Source organism: Pollicipes pollicipes, unplaced genomic scaffold (genome assembly GCF_011947565.3).
Source record: "Pollicipes pollicipes isolate AB1234 unplaced genomic scaffold, Ppol_2.1 Scaffold_4740;HRSCAF=5597_pilon_pilon_pilon, whole genome shotgun sequence".
NCBI classification, from domain to species: Eukaryota; Metazoa; Arthropoda; class Thecostraca; order Pollicipedomorpha; family Pollicipedidae; genus Pollicipes; species Pollicipes pollicipes.
Window position 1 is genome coordinate 5,000,000 of NW_023596545.1, and position 25,167 is coordinate 5,025,166.

The 25,167-nt window shown below is 50.6% G+C and overlaps 1 protein-coding gene across 1 annotated transcript; it reads right to left on the bottom strand.

Moving 5' to 3' along the window:
- Positions 1–19: 19 nt before the first annotated feature.
- On the bottom strand, positions 20–6,391 carry LOC119099094 (potassium channel subfamily K member 9-like). Its single transcript, XM_037222157.1, has 5 exons — positions 6,124–6,391; positions 3,478–3,708; positions 1,420–2,321; positions 436–585; positions 20–112 (listed from the first exon to the last, which is right to left on the bottom strand). The coding sequence occupies exons 3-5, from the start codon at positions 1,848–1,850 to the stop codon at positions 85–87; spliced, it is 609 nt and encodes a 202-aa protein (XP_037078052.1). The 5' UTR covers positions 1,851–2,321; positions 3,478–3,708; positions 6,124–6,391; the 3' UTR covers positions 20–84.
- Positions 6,392–25,167: the final 18,776 nt, after the last annotated feature.

Here is a 25,167-nt window from a genome sequence, read left to right on the forward strand (position 1 = left end):
AAACGGCGAGGATTGCCCACAACTTGTCCCCGTGCTTTCGGCACGGAGTCATTCATTATTCCAGTCACCTGGTGCGGCTTGGGCTCAGTACTCGTCCCGATACTGCTCTGACCTAAGGAAAAAAAGCCAGACGTTACACCGAGTCGCGCCGTTTGATGAAGAGCTGAACACCGCTGTTGACTCACCAGCCCGCGGCTGGTGAGTCAACAGCGGTCCACGGCCCTGACCCGGCGCGATCATCAGCCAGCGGGTCTTCCACACAGGCTGGCGCCAAAGCCTCAGACCGCAGCCACAGCCAGCTGGCAAATCCACCGCTGCTCCTCTCGGCGCCACCCGGCCCGCGTCCACATCACCGCTCGTCGGCAGGCTCTCGCCGCCTGACGTCCACCCCCTGAGGAGGGCGTGGCGGTACCCGGGCCGTCGCCGGCCGCTCACCTGCGCGGACGAGCCGACTTGGGTCGGACTGGCCGCGGCACCGACTCTGCACTGCTGACCTCGGTGCTCGGCTGGCCGGAGCCTGGCTCGGCCGACCGCATGCTGGGCGAGCTTCCACCGTTGTCCAGACTGCGGTCGCCCCACGGCGTTCTGCGACAGGTCGACTCCGTCACGCACGGTCAGTTGGGGCACGCGCGGTCGGCCATCAGAGAGGGTCAGCTGAGCGACAGCCGGTCAGGTGAGTCACTGACGTCCTACTGGGTCACGAAAGTTGATCTGGGCCAATGAAGGTCAGCTGGGTCACAGAAGTCAGCCGGACCATTGAGCGCTAGCTGGGTTGCGAGCGATCAAGCGATCAGCAGGATCAAGTCGGTTGGGCCATCGAGTCAGATTGGTCACAGAAGGTCACCTGTTTGACAGGTCAGCGGAGTGATAAAACTTCAGCTGAGACACATGACGTCATCTTGGGTCATGGGAGGTCATACGAGTTCACAGGGAGCAACAGGATGCATCGCAGCCATTGGTTTGGATCACCCCTGTCTCCAACGATGAATCGGCTCAGTCCGCTCGCAGCCTGCAGCCATGGGCTCTTGTTGTGCCTGACTCTCACCTGAGGGACATCCCGCGGGAGCCGCCGCTGTGGTGCCTGACTCTCACCTGAGGGACATCCAGCGGGAGCCGCCGCTGTGGTGCCTGACTCTCACCTGAGGGACATCCCGCGGGAGCCGCCGCTGTGGTGCCTGACTCTCACCTGAGGGACATCCCGCGGGAGCCGCCGCTGTGGTGCCTGACTCTCACCTGAGGGACATCCCGCGGGAGCCGCCGCTGTGGTGGCTGACTCTCACCTGAGGGACATCCCGCGGGAGCCGCCGCTGTGGTGCTGACTCTCACCTGAGGGACATCCGCGGGAGCCGCCGCTGTGGTGCCTGACTCTCACCTGAGGGACATCCCGCGGGAGCCGCCGCTGTGGTGCCTGACTCTCACCTGAGGGACATCCCGCGGGAGCCGCCGCTGTGGTGGCGGCGCGTAGCACGCCTGTGCCGTCTCCTCAGCTCTCCCTCGCCCGGCTCGCTCAGCTGACGCTCCATGCCCGGCTCGGCTGCTCCATCCTCCTGCTGGGACTCGATCAGACCTGCTGACCGGCCCAGTGAGTAGAACTGGTTGTTGATCGTTTCTTTGGTCAGCTCGAACGACATCTGGATAACGGTGAGCCCGACCATGACGTAGACGACGTAGGAGGTTTCCACCCACCATGCAGGCACGCCGCCGTAGTCGGGGTCCTTATCGCTCAGGATTTTCGGCACGAGATCTCCGAAGCCGATGGTGGAGATGGTGATGAAGGTGAAGTAGAAGCCGTCGAGGAAGGACCAATGCTCGTAGTGGGAGAACAGCGCCGCCCCGATGAAGTTGTACATGGTAGTGATGACAAAGATGACGGCCAGCGGCACCCTCAGTTGCAGCGATGGCGAGGCCCCGTGGGACCGACGTCGGCTGACGGCGCCGGGACTGGTCGCGCTGGTACTCGGTGCGGATCTGGCCGTCCTCGTCCGCCGGCGTCATTGTGATCAGAGGCTGCTGACCGGGGGCACCGGTAGATGTCTCTCCTGCCTGCACCGTAGGTGGTAGCACTAGTCCGCCATCCTGCTGAGGGCTGGCCGTGTCGGCAGCGACCGAAGCGTCCCCCGTTGACGTGAAGAGCTTGTCGTCCTGCTCGTCCCGCCTGCACCGGCAGCTGTCCTGCACGTACTTGTACAGGTGGTCGAGCAGCGTACCGATGGAACGACCGAGCGTGCGCATGGAGAAGAGCATCAGGGGCACGCCGAGCATGGCGTACAGCAGGGTCGCCAGGCGGCCCTGCCAGCTCTCCGGCGTCCTGTTGCCGTACCCTGTCGGCAGGCATCGCACCCTCATACCAGGGCTGTTCTGAGACATATTCAAGGACGTGAGCTTTTCATGCAGGACATAATTAGCATGCACGATCTAGGTTATCACGGCGATGTGCCTTAAGGTTTGGTGACCGACGTTCGCTGGCATGTGATGCACAGGTATGGTTTGTTATTCCGTCATGTCTTGGGCTACCGTGTGGAACCCTTTAAATTTGAAATTAATTTAACTCTAAGACTCGTGCTAAGACTCAGTCGCACAATATTCGAGTTTTCCGCAGCTTTGGTGGTTGTACGTAGTGACGCATAACGTTATGCAACTGGAACACATGATCAGCCGATATCAACAGCGTCCCGTCAGCCTGTGTTCCCGTACAGCCCAAAACAACGGATTGAACGGAGTGGATCGGAAAGCTGGTGTTTCCCCGAAAGATAACATCAATGCCGCAGAACGGTCACAGATGTCGCCATAACGTTCGATCTGAGAATATGTGTTGAAAGCGTCATGACCTCCAGATGTGGCGTATCAATAGTCCGCTGAAGCGCAAGGTGAAGGTGCGGCATGCCAACATCCTTTGCTACGGTTGCCTAGTCCCGGCTAGCTAGTTATCGTTGTCCTTGGCATACGCATGTGACCACCCCGCTTGCCATCTGAATGGCACGACTCATTACGGCGCTGTGTGTTGTCTTCCCATGAGGTGCGGGAGTTACAAAGTTCGTGCGCTGATATAGGTAATCGTTTTAGGCTAACATGAGCAAGCTCTGGTGGTTCAGGCAGGTTCGAGAAAGCCTTCTTTCAAGATTTGATTGCAAGCTCAGTCACGTGCGCTAACATCAACCAATCGCAACGAACTGGCCCAAACCAGGTCATGACAGGTAACCTGGGTTTTGTTCCCGCAAAGTTCTTCATGGATATAATCATGCAGAAATCCAGTGCTGTAAACATGGGTAGAGCTTTGTATCTCGCTGGGGCACCCTGTCCCCTGCCCCAAGCTTCCCTACGTTTGTCCCGGCTCTTTCAGTGTGGAAACCAAATCATGAGAAAAGCATCTGAAAAACACGCAACCTTCAGTATCAGAAAAACATCTTCTCGGTGACCTCTCCCCCTGCAATTCATTTTATGAAGTTCTGGTTATGGTACCAGACAACGGTACCTTACCAATCGTGGTAACAACCGTTGTAGCAAACAGCAACGCGGTTTTGAACGCCCAGTCGTCTCCAACCACCCTCTCAGCTTCGCAAAGGCCTGAGTCCTTCTGGATAACCTTGATTTTCGTTTCGTAATCCTCTATAATCAACTTCGCTGCTAAAACCCATTCGTCGATTTTATCTTGGTCCAGTTCCTTGTCTTTTTCCAAACTGCTCTGTACCTGATGAATCAATAACTTCTCTGAAAAAGATCAATTTGATTCAGGTTAGGCCAGGTCAAATACGTGCAGTCCATTTCGCTCAACGTGCGCCATACCATAAATGCGCAAAGTCCGGTGAGACAGTTGAAAACATTCAAGGTTTAAAGCATACTGGTGAAACGCAAAGCGCCAGCAGCTGACGTTAAGTGTAACATGACCTGTGATCCTTGACTTCAGGGTGGGACACTAACGTTTATAAGTTGAAAAGAGAACAGTGTCGCAGGCTAGCCCAACCGCGCCGGCCTCGCTGTTCAGGACAGTGTCGCAGGCGAGCCCGACCCTTCTAGCCTCGTTGTCCGCCGACAGGACAGTGTCGCAGGCGTGCTCGACCCAGCCGGCATCGCTGTCCGCCGACAGGACAGTGTCGCAGGCGAGCTCGACCCCGCCGGCATCGCTGTCCGCCGACAGGACAGTGTCGCAGGCGAGCTCGACCCCGCCGGTCTCGCTGTCCGCCGACAGGACAGTGTCGCAGGCGAGTTCGACCCCGCCGGTCTCGCTGTCCGCCGACAGGACAGTGTCGCAGGCGAGCCCGACCTCGCCGGCCTCGCTGTCCGCCGACAGGACAGTGTCGCAGGCGAGCTCGACCCCGCCGGCCTCGCTGCCCGCCGACTGGACGGTGCCGCTGGTAAGCCCATATACACGATTTATTTTCATAAAATTCGAGTAAATGTAAAGAAGAGCCGTTCGCCTTGTGGCCATTACCCTTAGTCTATTTCCAAATTTTGAGGCATTGGCACTGCTTCAAATCACAGATTTTTTAGAAAAAGTATCTCTTGAAAGTTTGCGTAACCTGAAACACTGCCATTCTCCCAACGTCTCCCAATGTAATGTAAACGCTGTCATTCTCTAAATGTTGCAATGTTAGATATACAACATTCACAGGGGAGCTAGCACTCTTTGCGAACCGATTTGTTTGATTCCTAGGCTTCTAGGTAGTGTTCTTCGGGTCAGATAAGGCCAAACAGGGTCAGTGTGTGCAGGGCCGTGGCACCTACTTGCGCAGTCAGCTTCAACTTAGATGTTGTGCTCTGAGCAAGGAGTCCCTCGGGCTTATATCAGCTCAGTGACCTGATCTGAACTTTAAATGCTAAAAACGACAAACACTACGAGACGGTCTTAATATGTTGAGTTCTAAATCACCCTCAAGGACCACTCTACGTGTTTTTGTTTACTCTCGGTAAGTTCTCAAAGCAAACGTTTGAATGACGCACTGGCATCAGTAACCGCCCCGGACCTTCATGAAGTTAGCATAAGAAACTTGCTCATGCCCTGGTCATAAAGGAATTCTAGACAAACATAACAACTCACTTGTAGGGTAAGTTTTCAGGCTTTCTGAGAAGAGGTTGTTGCTTGTAATTCTAACCTAAATTTTATTATTGTCTAAGGAAGCATGTTACGCAGCATAAGTTCATCTAACACTTTGGTGTCGCATGAGCTTGAAAGATCCTATAACAACAGCTTTCGCTAACAAAGAGGGTCTGACTGTCCTACTTCAGGTCAACAACCTTAAGATGGATGTTTAAGTTTTCGCGTCCAAAGATTAGCTGCGCAATTATGTACAGCGGTGTAAAATTCCTGCATTGCCCCGTATCGCTTTGAAGCTATTTTTTAGAGAAAAAAACCATAGGGTGGTCAGATGGGCGCTCTTTAGCCGAGTGCATGTTAAGCCATTTCAAGTGTTTTTAGTTTCTAAATGTATTCCGAATGGTATGTATGGGTTTCTTTCGATTCGGAGTACATGCCACGCATAGCTTGTTGCGTATGCCCTCCATCGAAGATCATGGTCATATAAGGCCATGGTGTAAGCTCAAATGACCCTTTTTATGTCTCAGAAGTAGATAAATAGTGCTTCCTCTGACTTCAACCAGCATAACTATTCGGAAACCAGGAATACTCTGTGCGGGCTTTCTACAGACAAAATGACTTGTCTGCTCGGCTCGTCGGGCCAAACCTGTCACATAACCTACGATCGTCTTAGTAAAGGTCAAGGAGGGTCACAATGTTACAGTCAACGTGACTACCGGAAGAGTACTACATCGTTGTTTTTCTTTTTATAAGAACGAGGGATAGTAGAGTGACAATAGGGTGATACTTGTCGGTTTCCAAAAAGTTCCTGCATGCGCGTCGCTTGACAACGAAACGTGTAATTAAGACAAGCACTCGTATTGCGGCGGTATGTACTTCGTGAATGTGGAGCTCTTGTGTTGCAATCCATGAACGCTTCTATCTTTAAGGAATCATTTACCCCCCCCCGCCCCCTCCTGTCTGCCCAGACCCCTTCAAGTTAGTTTTTATCTGAAAATTTCAAGTACAATGCCGTTGTTATGTGACAAACGGGTCAGTTTTGTGTAAACGGAAAATCCTAAGATAAGCCAGCGTACCGCTTTATTCCTTACCTGTGACATTGTACAGATTCTGAAGCACCGTTGTCCTGTTGTCCCTTGTATAAACTTGCAATTCACTCCAACATGCTGGTGTACCTACTTTTGCTCGTTTCGCATGAATTGCATTGTTCTCCAAATATTGGAATGTTAGCGCACCGAGGATACAGTACCCGAGTATCAACAATATCATTCCTAAGTATATGAACACGTGAGAAACGAGCCATTTCAGAGTATCTCTTCCCTCCAGATGCCGATGGAGCCAGGTACTGAAGTGAAAAGAGTTATCTTCCATGTTGACGACGCAAGAACCACTTCGATTCAGAATGTTATATTCACGGCTGAAGCTTGCTAGTAAGCTACATGCTCCATATTGTTGCCATGCCTCCGCTTCTTGACAGAAATTAATTATAGGCGAAGCCACAGGGCTGCGTTACAAAAATAAGAATGGTGTGGGATGCCGCAAAGTCGCCATACTTGCCTGCATTCGACATTTTTGATAGAGCGACGAGAAGCATGCACTTCCTTGAGAGGCTCCTCTTAACAACTCGAACGAAGATAACTCTCCGACTTCACTAAAAAAAAACTGAGGCAATACCAGTTGATGCATCTTGATCGGCAACAATTCTCGGTTGAAGGTGAGTGTTTGCAGCACGCGAATAAAAGTTATTGCAAAACGTCCCGGCACTAGACCTAACTGTTCATATGCATACCACAAGCAATAATGACAGTCGTGCAGTCGACCAGTCCTATGTAACTGAGCTGCAGGAAAAACCTTAAATGTATCCTAGTGAGTTAGTTTTTAGTTTAGTCCGGCTGGTTCAAGTATAAATGAGCATGTTTCGTTGCATGCTCAGATTTCAGGCGTCTCTTGCAACGGTCTAGTGTGAGCCACGGAGATAACTTTAATAGTTGTGAAGGATCCAGGACAAAAGCAAAGATGTCATTAAAATTAAAGACAAAGTGTCAACATCCCACAGTTCATGGTGTCTCAGTATACCTTGCAAATTACATCCCTTACAAATTACATAATCATCATAGCATCATTACGGCTTAACGTTTGTGTCAGTGTCATCATAACATTAACTGTCATACATCACGTTTCAAATCAACAGAGCTCTCCCAGCCCAGGGGGTGTTGTACCTACGCATGACATTACGTAGATCCACGTAATGGATCTACGTGATCCATAAAATACCAGTGTTTGCTGTTAGTCACAGATCAAGCTATCTGGGCAACAACTCTGTGACGTTGGTGTGGTGGGAACGCCAACACTGGGAACGTTAACATGCCAGGCGTAAACCACACGCCAAAGCGAGAGAGATCATCATGGATAAGAGCCAAAACTCAAAGCGAAAAATTATACAAAGGCAAATACAAATACTTACACAGCTTTTGTCTTCAGTACCATTGCAACTACTGTTCGATTAGGAGAAGCCACCTGGGCGGAAGCGTTCCGACTTTGGCGTAGGAGACCATTTGCATTGCTGAAATGTAAGGACATGAATGGCGAATGGCGAACACATTGCATGCAGAGGGGTCAGGGTGGGTTTGAGTTTCATAGCGTCGACTCACTAACCTGCCAGTTTCCAGCGAAATCGGTAGAACTGCTCGGGTTTGAATCGATTTCAGGAGTCTGCCTTGCCAGGGACTTGCTCCTCTTTCCCTCCCCCGAGTGACGCAAGTTTGGAAGAAGAAAACAGCGTTTAAGGAAACATATGATAAACAAATATCCTTCCATTCACCACAAACGAAAAACCGACACAGGGCTACAGTACCGCTACCGAACTCAAGCGACAAGATTGGCGATGTCTATTTGAAGGATGTGTTCTCTAAACAATGACTGTTCATGGTAAAAATAGACTGAGCCTCTAGCCTGGCAAAATTTAGAAAATGACACGTCCGTCAAAAAGGAAAATAAAGATATGGAAAAAGTATGCGTCCGACGTGAATGCCATCCGATTTTACGTGCAGATCAACAGGATTTCTACCAGATCTTGATTATGTGGATTAACCTAGATCATCTGATCTTGGTCTTGAGCAGATTTGACAGCAGTTCAGGGTTCTGAAAAATTGTGGGATTTATTGATGTCGTTGAAAGCGCATAGAGTGAGACGCCTGAAGGAAGACGCCCGTGAAGGAATCGCGCTAACATCCAGAGGGTACCGTGATCCTCCACGACCTAAAATCACTACGTGGCTTTGTAAAAAATGGCGTCTAAAGCAAGGATCACTGACCCCGTCATTCCGAACCTGCCCGAAATTTCAGGGTCGGCTATTCCATGTGCTGGTGTCATCAGGAGAGTGGGATGTCTTTTTTCTGGCAGCGCTGGAAGTTGACGATGTTAGCCTGGTTGTTACGCCTTACGTTTTAAGGAACATCGGCTGTCGGCGCAATCTCGCTGAAAAATGCTGGCCAGTATTAAATACATAAGATGCTAGTACAAAATATCATTACCAGCTGACTCTTGGCTGGTGTCTACCAGTGCGTCGAAGGTGGTGCCGATGCGCACACGTAACATGCTTCCATGGCATATTTTGCATCGAATTTAAAATGGTATAAGAAATGATTTATTACATTCACGTCCGAATGCAGGCTCCGAAGAAGCACACTGATCTTGGAGGCACTGCTAGGACAACGAGCTATTTGGTTATGACGCCACTGAGCTGGTAACCAACTTTCCGGCCATGAACCCATAAAAGTCTCCAAGATGGCATGAATGATCAACTGCCTAAAACGGTGGCATTAACATGACGTTAAATTAGCAAGGTTTCATGTCAGAGATTTATCGGGCATTACAAGAAGCTTCATCCTTGCAAAGTCCTCACAATGTATGAGGAAGCAGACACTTTGAAATAGTCTCTGCCCTTTAACAACCAAACGTCCTTGCATAGCTTGTAAAATATTGGCATAATCTTTACCGAAGCCAGTCTCTGGGATCGAAGGTTTTAGCGCTCACACCAGCATGCAACTGGAACAGCTTTCAGCAGCCCACAGTGTGCTACGCTCTCGTTTGTAGAGGTGTTCCCGAAAAAGCAATACAAAGTATGCGCATAAATTATCATTTGCTTTCCGACTAACGTTTTACATGGTGCCGCCGTCCAATTGCAAATGTTCTTTATACTACCCGCATTCAATGGGGTTTGCATTACAGGCATCATACGATATATCTGTCGCCTTGGTTACGTGACCACACATGTTTTGCGTCCAAAAGTTGCATTCATGTACGTGTTCTAATTAAGTGAATATATCAACTATTGGTGCGCACTAACGCTTTTTATGATAAATCGCAAGCAGGGGACCCGAAAAACCAGCCTACGATGGTGCTCAGACTCAGTACCGGTCCATACATCAAGACAGACGCTAAAATGTCCCTTGATTGCGGGTTATTAATTCATTAACGAGGTGAATTGGATGTGACGGGGGAGACGAAAACGGCGATGTGGTACCACCGCAATTTAGCATCGTAATCCCCTAAACAAGGCACAAAACTGTCAATCACCGTGTTTTTGTCGAAGCACGCATTTGTGTGGGTGTTTCGAGGAACGTTAAAACTGGCTGCTACACACACATGTAGCGCCAAAGACGCCGTGAAAATCAGACGCCGTGCTGCCAAATGATTTTATTTTCAGTCTTGCTTTAATTTGCGGCAAGAAGCGAACATCACAATGGTCGGTGGCCCTGTTTGCCGGGCTTGGCGACGCTCCGCGATGTGACGGGGTTCCATTTTTATTTCCTGCTCATTTCATCGTGACGATAGTATGACTGCGTGAATGAGATATTTGTCTGCTTCCTCCCACACGACTTGCAGTACGATTTAATCCCTGTCCCATCATCAATTCCGCCGCGATAAAATCCACCTTTTACAACAATTCTCGATCTGACTAAAGCGAATTACTTTTTCCTCCGTCTCATTTGTTTGAATAATGCAGCGGCACGCGAGTTTCAATTCCGCAGCGCGGCCTGCGGCGATAGCGTTTCGGCTGCCTCTGTCGGTCTGGCCTCAAACATCTCACCAGCGAGAGAGCCTCAGGGACCCGCCGCGAAAACCGTCGGCTGGAACTGACAATCAGACCAGAGAGTGCGACCCAACCTGCCGCTGCCCAGAAGGCGTCCAATGACGCACTGGGCGAGACCTGCTGCGTGGTGCAAAGCCGTCGATAGTGCCTCCATATCTTTGCCGGGAAATATCGCATTTTGGCATCGGCCTACCTGCTTAACTCTGCCCCTTCAGCAAGGCTGAATCGATCTAGCTTGCGAATCATCAGCCTGGCAGTCGGGGTCGTCTATCACCGCAGACGGATCGAATACGCCAGTCCTCTAGTGCTGATAACTTTCTCGGTGATCCATCAGCACGTGCCTATGGTCTGTCAGACGCGCTAATCTCCGCCCTGTGACGAGTCCGGCGTCCCCACAGTCCGCCGGCCGGCCAGTCTGACACCGGTCGGATTCGCACGCTGTCGGCGCAGGACACGGATCTCAAGCCCAACATCACGCGGTCGGATCTGCACGCTGTTGGCGCAGGACAGGGTTCTTAACCCCAACATCACGCGGTCGGATCTGCGCGCTGTCGGCGCAGGACAGGGTTCTCCAACCCAATATCAAACGACCTACAGACTGCAGTTGTTCTCCCGTGAATGTTGAGAGAAGCTGAGTTGGTGGTTTGCGAGGTAGACCCGTGTGGCCGTTGCTAAAAAGCTTTCTGAAGTGCATTAAAATTAGGGATTCTGCACGGTCGTTGGTCAAAGGGAATAATTATTTGTTTTGACGTGCTTCATTACCGATTCGCTTTGCATTTCCACATTTATTTTCACAATAAACATGAACGTGAATACAGATAACAATAACATATTACTGAACCAAATTATATACGCAAAAATAATAATACTTGTAGCATTATTACTATCTAGGCTTTGTTTTTCCAACAAATATTTCAACATTTCGTAGTGGACATGCCCAACACAACCTCAGTTTACCTTTTCCCCTGCACACATCGGCTGGCCGTTGATGTGACCTACATTTTTGAGATGGCTTCCTCCGGCACCTTTCGGCGATCTGCGATTAAGTTTGAATTTTGGCACTGAAAGTAATAGACCGCATCTTAAGATGAATAGTGCCGCCATCTTCCAGATAACACGTGAGGTGAGCGTCACGTGCTTGCAAGCATTCTAGGTTCGTCTTTCAGCGCCTCGAGCCCTTGCAACAGCGGCTGACTGCTTCGTCAGTTTTCGGAATGCAGGATAGAACGCAGCACCCCAAATGTGCAGATCATCACGTCCGTGCTGCAGAAAGAGAGCCAAGAGGAAGTTGAAGCGCCATCTTCTGCGTGTTCTGTAAGGTCGGTGCCGGCTCCGCCTGCCCTCCTGATGAAGCGGAGTAGCGGGAGCGCCAGCAGCTCGACCCCGCCGGCCTCGCTGTCCGCCGACAGGACAGTGTCGCAGGCGAGCTCGACCTCGCCGGCCTCGCTGTCCGCCGACAGGACAGTGTCGCAGGCGAGCCCAACCCTTCTAGCCTCGCTGTCCGCCGACAGCACAGTGTCGCAGGCGAGCTCGACCCCGCCGGCCTCGCTGTCCGCCGACAGCACAGTGTCGCAGGCGAGCTCGACCCCACCGGCCCCGCTGTCCGCCGATAGGACAGTGTCGCAGGCGAGCCCAACCCTTCTAGCCTCGCTGTCCGCCGACAGCACAGTGTCGCAGGCGAGCTCGACCCCGCCGGCCTCGCTGTCCGCCGACAGCACAGTGTCGCAGGCGAGCGAGCGACCCCACCGGCCTCGCTGTCCGCCGACAGCACAGTGTCGCAGGCGAGCTCGACCTCGCGGGCCTCGCTGTCCGCCGACAGGACAGTGTCGCAGGCGAGCTCGACCTCGCCGGCCTCGCTGTCCGCCGACAGCACAGTGTCGCAGGCGAGCTCGACCCCGCCGGCCTCGCTGTCCGCCGACAGCACAGTGTCGCAGGCGAGCTCGACCCCGCCGGCCTCGCTGTCCGTCGACAGGACAGTGTCGCAGGCGAGCTCGACCACGCCGGCATCGCTGTCCGCCGACAGCACATCGCAGGCGAGCTCGACCCCGCCGGCCCCGCTGTCCGCCGACAGACAGTGTCGCAGGCGAGCTCGACCACGCCGGCCTCGCTGTCCGCCGACAGGACAGTTTCGCAGGCGAGCTCGATCCCGCCGGCTCGCTGTCCGCCGACAGCACAGCATCGCAGGCGAGCTCGACCCCGCCGGCCCCGCTGTCCGCCGACAGGACAGTTCGCAGGCGAGCTCGATCCCGCCGGCTCGCTGTCCGCCGACAGCACAGCATCGCAGGCGAGCTCGACCCCGCCGGCCCCGCTGTTCGCCGACAGGACAGTGTCGCAGGCGAGCTCGACCCCGCCGGCCTCGCTGTCCGCCGACAGGACAGTGTTGCAGGCGAGCTCGACCCCGCCGGCCTCGCTGTCCGTCGACAGGACAGTGTCGCAGGCGAGCTCGACCTCGCCGGCCTCGCTGTCCGTCGACAGGACAGTGTAGCAGGCGTGCCCGACCTCGCCGGCCTCGCTGTCCGCCGACTCTAAGCGCGCCTCTACTCTCGCCGAGCTGCTCGCTATTTTACATCGCATGGAAGTGATGGGTGCATGATGCATATGGCGGTACAATAGCAAAACATTTCGGATATCAGCGCGGTGGTTCAAAAAAGTCACCCATCCCGTCACGCAGTCGCGGGTTGCCTAAGATTGTCACGAGTTGGGATAATCACGGCCATACTGCTGTACACCAAGAGGTATGTGCAAAACATGCCATGATTGGGCCTAAAATGCTCTATCTTTCGAACATGCAGTTAGTCAGGGTTACATTTTGTTTCCTGTTTGTGTATTATTCTTGTGCAGGGCAAAATCAACTGTGCCGACGCTTAACGCGACGAGGGACCGCACACTGTTGTGTGCGTAATACGTACACCTAACGGTTATCAAGCAAAATATATTGTTAAAGACAAAAAAATAGTTGGTCAGTTGTGCGCCGCGCACGCCTGAGCATGAACATTAGAGAGAACATTCAAATGGACCATCATCATTAGCCACTAGCGATATGACGTTGCTTCAGAAGTGACGTTACCCGCCTTAGCTGATGGGTGACGTCATAAGTAGGCATAACAAAACTGGACATGGTCTTCCATTTTCCAAACCGGTTTATCCAGCGCTTTTGACCAGGCCAAAAAGCGGGCCCATCGCCACCACAATCGGCTCATCATTTTGCCCTGCTCCCTAAACGTATAACATTTTCTTTAATTTACCCGAGCGTCAACAGCGAGACGCTTCCAATTCGTCTCCGAGTTCAGCCTAATGTGACGTAACCATAGTCAATAAGCCCCAGACGTGCGATCCAAGTCAGAACTTCATGTTGGCCTGAATTTTCATGGACACCTTGATGTACGCCGTAGGTGACCTTACCACGGCCGGCGACGGTGAAACTCTAATATTAACATCGCGACACCAGAACTGCGATATTGACTAGGGACGAGATCTCCGTTACGTTCTGACGGCAAGCGAGGTAAAGCGTGCAAGAATAATGGCCAGCGAAGTGGTGGCGATCCTCGGAGGCAGCCGTCACGCGTCGCGCAGTGGCGGGATGGAATCGAACGCCTCCTTTTCCAGATAGGTCTTATATGCTGACACGCTCGTTAGAAACTGATGACACGCTCAAAAATCACCGTTTCGTGCCAAAAATGCAAAAGTGTGCGCCATTCTGTTTGATGTAGTCGTTTCCGAGGGCAAACAAATATGTCATCGTTTACCGAAGGCAAACCAGTATGAAACATGAGGCGTCGTAAGCGAGTGTCGTGACCCATGGGTCAACAAGTCTAAATTGCTTACCTTCGGCTGTTGACAGCCCCCCCCCCCCCCTAGACCTTTGTTTATGCGGCTTACAATAAAAACACATACTAACTGACACTTCGTAGACGTTGTAATGGAGTCAGGCGAGCAGGCAAGGCGTGGAACTAATATTTCTGGACCCAGTGGCTAGTAAATGTCAAAACTCACCATTTTTGGCTGCTAACACTCTAAAAAATCTGCAAATGGATTGCAGCCACGTCATTCAACGCAGTGCAGCTAATGTAACGGACAAAAACATGCACGAGAGCTGTAGATCAATGATGCCCATCCAAACAAGCCATATGAGCCCCCGTTTCACTTGGGGAATAATATAAATGGTGAAATAAGATACATAATAACATAATAGTTTATATGAATTATAAGATGAGCACAGAAGGCGTGAAGTTTATACGCCGTTAGCCAGAAATCAGTGAAGGCTGACGTTATTATTTTGTTGCTGCTGACACAATACGAAAAACATCATACTAAATTCTGATGACAAGAACGAACATATCATTCGATACAACATCGTCGAGAAACATGTGAGCCATTAACATCATGACCTGCGGGTCGGCAGAATTGAACATTCCTCATTGCTGGCTGCTGACACGCTGAGCAAACTTCACTCACTCGCATCAAAATAACAGTGCATTGATCGGCGAGACGTAGGCGATAAGCCGAAGACACAAACCTGGGATGTGTGGGTCATGAACTGCGTGACCCATGGGTCAGCGAATTGCGACATTGTCCAGAGCGGTAAAGGCGGTTTGCTTGCGTAACAGCAGGTACAAATGAACGCATTCAAGTTTTGTGCCCTATAGGCCAAGATATTTATGCTTCATACGTTTCACGCGTGTTTAAATAGTCCCGTCAGCCGTATCCACCGAACGCTTTGCATGGCTTTATCTTTCCTGCGATTGCGACATTTCATGAAATTGAAACAATCAGCATGAAATCCAGCATTACAAGCATCTAGAGCATTTGTTGGCGATAAAGTTACTTTAATCTTAGCACTTAACTATGACAACCAAATTCCAACTGGCTGGGCCTGTCCGATAAAAAACAGCTCTTCACTCAATTGCCGGGCTCTCCTTTTTATTCACGGCTAGCAGCCTCACCATAACTGTGTACTTGCCACATCATCTACCTGAACCGAGCCAAAGACCCGCCATGAGCTTAGCTACTGAAAAACAACGTTTCAGTGAGGGTATCTAGGGATCACTGAATGACATTTCCCATCCCCCACCCAGTGACATGTCCAGGCAGTCCCCGTCGCATATCATGTATGCATATGCTAGCATATGCTACAATCAAGCAGACCATCTCAGCCATGAATATGCACCTGTATATATCGGAAAGAAAATATGGGCATTGAATGTAAAAGTGCATCGTCATACCTATACACCATCATGCTTATCCAGGCATGATGCAAAGGCATGGCGTAAAGTAAACATTTCAAATATGGTACCTTAGATCAGATACTTTTTTCCGCAAGCCTAGAGTGGCAGGCAATGTTCGATGCTGTTTGGTTTCAGACAGGTGATTCACAACCCAATGGTCTTCTAGCGCAAACTATCTATGAACTAAATGAAGCACCTCGACTTATTTCAGGATTATTTACAACACATCAGCCATGATTCTGGCAGCAAACATTTGATTAAGCCATTTACACCAGCTTTTCCCCCAAATTCTCAGCCCAGACCATGCAGGCCTGTTACCAGCGCCGGCAGCTGCATTCGCTCAGCACAGACAGCAGAAGCTGCAGCCGCTATCCGCAAGCCGGCACATAAATCGCCGCGACCGGACGTGCCACACTCGTCGACACCGCTAACTTCTGCCCACTTCGCCGCACGACCAGCAAGCGACGCGGCCCATATGGCCAGCGCTCGAACGCCGAGACCTCGCTCAGGCTGGCACCCTCTGACCGGACAGCGCGGGGCGGGGCGGTGACGACCCACCGCCGGCCGGTGACGACCCGGCGGCCAAGTTTTCACGGACGCGGCTTCGTCGGCGTCGACGGCGGTGCGGCGTCGTCGGCGACGGGGAGGTTAGTATGCCGCCGGCGGCGGGCGGGGCAGCAGCTGCGGTGGGGCGCCAGCTGTAAGCGGGGCAGCAGCGGCAGGAGGTCGGCCACTGTCGCAGGTGGGTGATGGCGAGCAGCTGTTGGGGATATGGCTGTTGAGTCGGGAGAGTGATGACAGGCGGGCTCGCAAACCGATGCTGGCTGGACGGAGGCGCGAAACTGACGCTAGATGGATCATGATGCTGGCGGCAAAAGGTTTAGGAGACGAGCTGGTGGGTCGGGAGACTGAGGCCCGGCGGGTCACGGGACCGGCAGCAGACGGGTCAGTGGATGGCTGACTGACGGCTCAGGAGTGCGGCAGTGGACGGCCCCCGACACCGGTCGGTTTGCAGGTGTGTAATGAGAAGCCGGCGTGCTGTTTGGAAGCCTGGTGGCGGGCGATACTCTAGCATGCCTGTAAAGGAGGGTGGTGAAAGATAGAGCGGTTCTATTGACTTAGGCAAATTTTTCCGCGGTCTAATTTTCTCAGCTTGTTTAACTGTTTTTTTGACGCTTGTTGCAACTGTCATCCTCATCACCAAAGATCTTCACCATGCCTTTTAGCGGTTACCTATCAGATCAGCAGTGTTAGTTAGGAATGGTCTCGGGGCTGCATCCGTTGCTCGCATGTTCATGCTCACTTTAGCGGATACCTATCAGATCAGCAGTGTTAGTTAGGAATGGTCTCGGGGCTGCATCCGTTGCTCGCATGTTCATGCTCACTTTAGCGGATACCTATCAGATCAGCAGTGTTAGTTAGGAATGGTCTCGGGGCTGCATCCGTTGCTCGCATGTTCATGCTCACTTTAGCGGTTACCTATCAGATCAGCAGTGTTAGTTAGGAATGGTCTCGGGGCTGCATCCATTGCTCGCATGTTCATGCTCAGTTTCCGACCCTATGCTGGCTTAGGCAACCTTTAGTCTTGTGCCGTCTAACGGGACTTTCTCGACAGCGTTATACTTGGAGGATTGGGTTACGAATCGCAAGCCCATGGTTTGGAACGTTGAAACTGGAAAAGCTGGAAACTACGAGGCTGGGACAGATACTATGCTATGCGCCACTCGGTCTCAATTGTTCTTCTTAATACCAATTAATCCTGACGACGGCCGACACACTCACCGGCCAAAACTGTTGCGCAAGCAAGCATGGCACGGACGGTGATAGAATCTCGGACAGTCATTCCTTCTGAACAGTAATCTTCGTCCCAAGACAATTCGTTGAACTTTGCTTTGATATCTTAGAGTTTAGGTCGCAGCTGGCTTCTTACATAATATAAGGATTTAAGTGATTTCTTTGGTACGGAAACATTCACTGAAATGTTTACTTCTGACGGGAAAAGTGATGACATGAAGTTGGGAGATTTTGTGACCAGAGATTTACGACGATGTGGATCAAGAGAAGCATGTAAACTGCATACATCTGCATTGACCGGACCCCGAGTTAATGCTTTCGCCGCAGTGGTATGAGGAGTATATGGTATGCTCTTGATTTGCTTGAGGTGTCTCATTATATGCAGCACGTGGTTGTACCAATTGCCTACAAAATGATTTCGTAATGTTCACGTTCGATGTTATTTGACATCTTTCAAATCCGTAAGTGTTCGATTATGGCCGAGAACATGTGCATTTGCGTCGCATTCCGAGCAGCACGGGCGTTACGTGACTGCCTGCTGCATCGCGGTGGCTTTACCAAAACCTATTTTATTGATGCATCATGGCTGTTCGGCGTCATATATATTCGCTCACTATCAGTGCCATCTATTCCATGAGAATACTGCATTGCGTCTGCATGGCAATAAATGGCCATAGTTGTCCCATTCATACAATTGTTTGGCTGTCATTTCCCTATAAATTATGCACACGATAATGCTCAGTTCAGCTGGGCGGTCATATCCAATGTCTTGTGTAAGACATTGTAGGGTGCTCAAAATGTATTTAAAGAGAAGTGAACCCGGGGCCTGTTAAATCCAAATATGAAAAATTGTTTAATCTTAGGTATCAATTTATCCGTACGTGCTCAGTGTTTCGAAAAAATAGGAAAGCACGCCCAAGCGGCGCGAATTAATTTCGCCAAGGATTTACTAGCTCAGTGGGAGCCAACACTGAGCCTTTTCGCTTGCTGAGCACCTGTCGAAATCGACGCTGCCAACGCAAAGCGCCCTCATCTCCCCGTTCATGTCTGGCTGCCGTTCTATCTGTTCGGGCATCGACCACTCGGCGCCGACCCGCCTCTGTCTAATGCATTCTCGGCGGTAAATCCGGCTGGCGGTGACCGGCCGGCGGTGTCGGCCACCACCGGGGCGCGGCGCCAGCGGCTGACAGCCGACCGCTGTCGGCCGCCGCAGTGTTGCGGTGCGGGCGGAACTGAGGCAATGACATCAGGCACAATCGGCTGGCCAGAGTCGACCGTCACAAGGGGTCAGCTCACCGGAGCTGACGACGTGATTCTCACCGGGGTGAAGACCACACCAGGACTGCACTCACCAGGAGGGTGAGACCACCACACCAGAACTGGCACTCACCAGGAGGGGGTACCACCACACCAGGACTGACAACCACCAGGGAGGGTAGATCACCACACCAGGACTGACAATCACCAGGGGGGGAGACCATCACACCAGGACTGACAATCACCAGGGAGGGCAGACCACCACACCAGGACTAACAATCACCAGGGGGGAGACCATCATACCAGGACTGACAACCACCAGGGAGGGCAGATCAGCACACCAGGACTGACAATCACCAGGGGGGAGACCATCACACCAGGGCTGACAATCACCAGGGGGCAGACTACCACACCAGGACTGACAGTGACCGGCTCGCAAGGGTGAGTGGCAAATCATAGCTGACGACTTCTAGGACATGGCAACATAAATAAATTCCTGTAGCCATCGAGGAATTTGATCTCGTCCCGCTTGCAATTTACGTCTGTCTTTTTAACACGCGCTCTGGTGCGGGGGACAACTTGACCCCCCGAAGGTTTTCCCGGAATGGTTTCCGAACGGTGTGGCGTAGCCGCGCCAAATTCTGCATAGCTGCAGGCAATCGAATAGTGGATTGCCTGACATCACAAATTTAGATGTACCTCGTAAGGTCGCTAACCTATGGCAGATCAAAGGCAGGCCATGGTCTCAGCGAAGGCACGTTCTAGGGAATCGTTCAATCCGATCAAACAACGGAGTGCTAGACATCATCAAGTCATACATCTCGGATTTAATTTTTCCAGGCAACACAACAATTTAATAAATAAATAGTATTGACCTAGGGTCAGGTATGAAAATCAGACCGAGGTCAAAATCTACCTGTTTTATCACCCCCGGGCTTGCTGTATGGGCTGGTTTCTGGTGTTCATTTCGAATATATTGATAGCAGGTACTGCATTATACACCTTCCATGGACTTCTGATAGGTAAGAGTAGATCACTGATCTAAAATGACTGAGGTCAACATTTTGCTTTTAGGAACATACTGCCTAGCGTAATCTTTGTCGCTTATCCAAATGCAAAATCAAAGCAGTCTTAAATAATTTTGGTAATCATGTAAAGGTCAAACAAGATCACTGATCTTAACTGAGTGTGTGACATTTTGCTTAGAATAGCTGCCTAGGTTCTAGGGGCTCTTTGGAGACCAATCTGTAAGTTGACCTTGTCTGGCTTTATCTGACCCGAATTCATGATCTACGATCCTCAGACTTGGACCTAAGTGAGTTCACGTACAGGTCAACACACCCTGCGAATTTGGTCTCTCTAGCTCTCATAGTTTCCGAGATCTCAAGGGGGCGTCAAATTGAGCCCCTCCACCTGAAAGAAGGGTATCCAGCCGGCCACCCGGACGTGTGTTAATGTTGCCGTGTATTGAAAAGGGTTTCAAAAGCGATGATCGAGTGAAAAATGGCCGGCAAAAAGCCTTCATGGAATATTGGTCTGTTCAACGCAAGTTACGCATGCATCGTGTGTGGCCTTTTCAGCAAATATGGAAGGTAAACGCATGGCGATAAACACGGCCTGGCAAACTTGTTGGATGAAAAGTCTCATGCTGTTACTTCTCGTGCCACCAGCACACTTTATTGCTCGTCTGGCAGCTTTAAACCTAGAATCTCGGGCGCGTGGTTGGAGCCTTCTAACCGCACGAATCGAATATTTCAAACAGCTAAGGCACTGGAAGTAAAGCGGCGCAGTGTGGGCACCCTCAAGACCAAAGTTTTGAGATATAAATGTCCTATGATGCCCGGACGCACTTGTAGCAAAGTTAGTGCGGTCGCGTGGCACGAACAAAGAGTTTTCAGCTGACGAAATGCTAAAATATGAAAATCTTTTAAGAATAGCTGAGGATATTTGCCACAGTTGCTCAACGTTAAACTTCACTGGGCTCAAAGCCGCACCGGTAGCATTTTACGCGTCCGCTGTCAGAGCAGGCATGTTCTGGGAACTTTGCCAGCGCGAGGCTAGGAAGAACCTCTGCTTGCACATTGGACTGGACGCCCGGTTTAACCGAACTTACAAAGCATGCTCCGGTCGTCCATACCCAGACTGCTTTCGGACGTCAAAAACGTCGGTAAAATGTAAAACAAACCACAGAAGACACAAGGAGAGACATCGTCTCAGCACTCGATACAACAGCTAGTTCCCCAATGATATCTAAAGCTCCAGCAAGTCTTCCATGTGATGAGATTCTGGTGATTGGTGACTCAGATGTTGGGAGCTGAGGGAGGCTACCAGCCACGCGATTGTTCGTGGCAGCAATGCTCGATTTCACGCTATACCCGGGGCAAGATCCACCATTTGCAGAATTAGCTGCTTGCTACTTGCATGACGAGAACGACGTAATGGACGAGAGGTAGGAGACCGTTGTCTGAAAAGTTAATGGTATACTTCACCTGGCCAGGTATGACATACTTCATCTAGTCGGAGATGGCATACTTCGCCTGGCCAGGAATGTCATACTTCACCTGGCCAGGGATGACATACTTCACCTGGCCAGGGATGGTATACTTCAACTGGTCAGGGATGGTATATTTCAACTGGCCAGGGATGGCATACTTCACCTGGCCAGGGATCGTATACTTCACCTGGCCAGGAATGGCGTACTTCACCTGGCCAGGAATGGTATACTTGACCTGGCCAGGGATGGCATACTTCACCTGGTCAGGGATGGTATACTTCACCTGGCCAGGGATGACATGCTTCACCTGGCTAGGGATGGTATACTTCAACTGGCCAGGAATGGTATACTTCACCTGGCCAGGGATGGCATACTTCACCTGGCCAGGAATGGTATACTTGACCTGGCCAGGGATGGTATACTTCACCTGGTCAGGGATGGCATCCTTTACCTGGCCAGGGATGGTATACTTCACCTGGCCAGAGGCCTTCGAGGAGCACATCACATATGTAATCAACCTAGTGATGAGGAGCGACTTCAGGTGTTGACAGCTAATGTGCCAACAATGGATTCGAGCTTCACTGTCAAGTGCTTGGCGAATTTCTATTTGTATTCGCCGCCAAGCACTCAGCAAATGCCTTTCTTCCATAGTCTGGAAAAAGACGTGCATTTTAATCGATGAAAAGTAACACAGACTGTACGTAAACCTTATCATCAGATAATATTTTTAGGGCGTCAAGTGTAGGCTAAGAGGTGGTGACTCAGTATCACGTAGCGGGCAAGCAACATTACGGGATCATTACATTACAACAACAACACGGGATCTGTGCTACTTAAAACTGTAAATAGCGTCGCAACTTTAAAGCAGCGCGAATAAACTGTCAAAAATCATGTCTGCAAAATCATGGCTCAGGACTTTGGGAGCACGAGTACTGAAGCATGACCCACATCTTAAATTGGGCACGGTATTTTTTCAGTGGAAGGCATTGGTTGTGATTCAGATTCTGATCTGATCTATCTATCTATCTAGCTATCAATCTATACACACACACATATGCATATATATATATATGTATATATATATATATGTATATATATATATATATATACGTTTACATCTCTCTTTTATAGAAGTGGGTGCTGCATGACCTATAGCAGTCGACGAGCCCCAAAACCCCAAATCATCATCATCATCATCATCATCTCTTATAGAATATATGAGAAACTCGGACGCCTGGCCTCTAATCACTCGAGAGCCGTTGATTATAGACGATCGAAACCTGGTGTTATGTGTCAGCGTGGCAAAAGTAATGTGGTTTATGCCACACTTGGGAGTAGATGGACTACCGTTTGTGGCACAGTGCAAGCAGACTTGCCCCATAGGGCTAGCGATGGCAACGGTCGGCCTTGCGACATTTGAAACTTACCAGAGCAGCGAACAATAATGCCGGCTACGATGCATATTTACCTGTTGCCAGGAGACGGATGATGAAAATAGGAATATCGCAAACAGTAGAACAAACAAACAGAAGCTGAGTGATGGTTTTAAAAGGAATTTCCTATACTGCTGTTTATCTGTGACGTTGCATTAATTACAGCCTAACGAGTAGTAAGTGACGAAAAGGAAAACAGCAGGCATCTCACCATCGACGCGTGGGCGTGTAAACGACGGCAAATAACAGGACAGTCCGCCCACCAACCATTACAAGTTTGTAACGCATTCCCGACCTGGATTGACGTGCGAAAACTCAGCCTGCCTCAGCAAGAATGTCATCTTGGCGCCTAAAAACTTTGCTGCTGATGATAAGAACAGCAAATTTCTGGAGAGGCCGCGTAAAGAAGGAAGGATCCGCAATTTTATGGACACTGAACCAGACGCAGAGCAGGTTATGAAATACACTCTGGGGTTCCCCAGCAGTCTGGAGTCATCACGACTGCTACCACACAACTTTGTTTTCAAGCAAGGTGAGCTCATCATGCTCCTAAAAAATGGGATTTCCCAAGTTCTGCAAAGGCCACCATTATAGCAAACAAGGCGGAGACGAACATCGTCACACCGAGAATTCCGCTCATCCCATCTGACATACCCTTCGAGTTCAAGCGAATAGTTTCCTGTTCAGCAGAGCTACACCGTGGCTTTGAACAACAGTCAAGGTCAGTCTCTGAAGGTGACGGGTCTCAGTCTGACTGAGCCAGTGCTCTCATGAAATCAGCTTTACGTCGGATGTTCCAGAATGAGCACCGACCAGCTCGTCACGTCGCAAGGTCAATGCCAAAAATATGGTGTGCAGAGCACCACTACAACTGTAAGATTTCTTGGCGCAAGGGTACAGCTGCTGCAGCACAATCATAACACACGTCGATATTCAGCCTACCCACCGCCATATGGCGTGAGTCGGGCTAGGTCACTCCACGCTCGACCCGCCCGTCTCCCGGAGTACTGCGCCGGGCAACGGATCCTTATGACGTACATCGAGGGGAGAAGAAGCGGGAGCGCGGCCTCACGAACTGGTCACGCGGATAAAACAGCGAGCAGGTGCGACGGAGCGCTCTGTATCCCGCCTTTCCTGTTGGCGTGACAGGGGCTAATCAGGGCTGAATTATAGAGTAGATTCATATTGGAGCACTCAAGCCGGAACAAATGAAGAGTCAGCTCAGCCCCAAAGGAGGATTAGTAAAGCTGCGCCATTTATCCAAAATTGTATGTCTGTGCAATGACTAACTTTATCCACAACTCATAGCGGTGTTCATTTAAACATGTCTACGTCCTAAATCCTGCTGTTAGAAAAAGCACCATTACATCGTGGCGCTCTTCGAGAAAATGTCATTTATTTTTCAGGCTTCCCAAAAAGGGGTTCCAATGATATGATTTTATTGAAAACAGGATGATACGTTCTTCCAATGATATCGTTTCAGAAAATCACACTCCTTATAACTTCGGTCTGTTCATGTACTATCATATGCCGGTAATTCAAGCGTCTATCCAGAAATCGCGTTTTTTCACCACGAGTGCTGTTGATAAATGCGGTGCGCGATGTCAAGGAGGTGTGACTCGTGCATTCACGTGAGAGCTGATAATGACGTCATTGCCGAACGAACTTGGTTTCTTTACTCATTATGGTATGGTATTTGTGACATCACTTGGATTTTAGACGGGCGGGAAAGGATTGTTTGGAAAAGTGCAGTAACAGGCGTAGTTTTGCAAAGTTAGTCCGGGGGAATCACGAAAAAGTATGCAACCTAACCCACAAAAATCGCCTCCAAAGGGATGTCTTCCCGTATCTCACCCACCGCCCTCTCAAAGTTGGGAGAGCTGGATGCCAAGTTGGCGGGGGACTGAAGACCTCCTCCCTCAGCTTAATAAGAAACTAACAAACACTTGTGTCGTAGTTTCAAGTTGTTGTGTTTTCAAACGTAGCAAATTGTTTGCGTAAGTTAAGGATTTACGGAGGCATGCAGGTGAATGATCAAAACACGGGTGACACAACCCGAACAGAGGAACGAAAGCTACTAAAGTTATGGTTAACGTCACCGACATGTGACACACAAGGAAAATGTTCAAAAGCGTGTGGGAAGGTAGCATAGCACGCCACATGCATACACTGTTGCAATGCAGGTAAGGTCAAGATCAAACTTGGTCGAAATGGACCGGAATTTAGGAGAACGGCAGTATCAAATGGATTTAAGCGCGACTTCAAAGGACAGGTGAGGCTGACACTAGAGCAACTGAACGACGATCATGCGACCGAACCAGACCGCAACGACTAAGAACGGAATGCATCGGGAAATTTTTGGAAGCCTTAAGTGCGAGTGATCCAATAATTGCCGCACGCACTCTAATTCAGCCTAGCGTACACTTAGCTGAAATGAGGTGCGGGCTCCCTTCCGTACTGGAGGCCCTGACTGACCTAAGACGCTTCCATTGTCTCGTGACGGGCTCTCGTCATAAGGTCTCATATGGCCTTTCAGTGTCAGATTGCCACAACCAAAGAAACAGGCTCCTTGCTATTCATGTACTACACCTTACGTACACCGAGCCCCTGGCAGGGGGCTCTATGTACGTGAGGAGCTCAGCTAATGTTGATCCCTGACTGACACAGGGTCCCTCACTGTTACAGGGACCCGACCAATGCAAATGGCTGGCCCCTGCCTCGTCCTTCCCTGGGAAGTGGACCCCAGGGCTGAGGTCAATGTGGAGCCAACGATGGGAAGTGGACCCCAGGGCTGAAGTCAAAGCGCAGCCAACGATGCGGTGTAGTTTGTCGCCAAC

Coding starts and splice junctions, on each gene's coding strand:
- LOC119099094 (XM_037222157.1), bottom strand. CDS start 1,850: ATGTACAACTTCATCGGGGCGGCGCTGTTCTCCCACTACGAGCATTGG. Junction 586..1,419: donor TCCCGCGGGATGTCCCTCAG/GTGAGAGTCAGG, acceptor GACCTGTCGCAG/AACGCCGTGGGGCGACCGCA. Junction 113..435: donor AAGTCGGCTCGTCCGCGCAG/GTGAGCGGCCGG, acceptor TTTTTTCCTTAG/GTCAGAGCAGTATCGGGACG.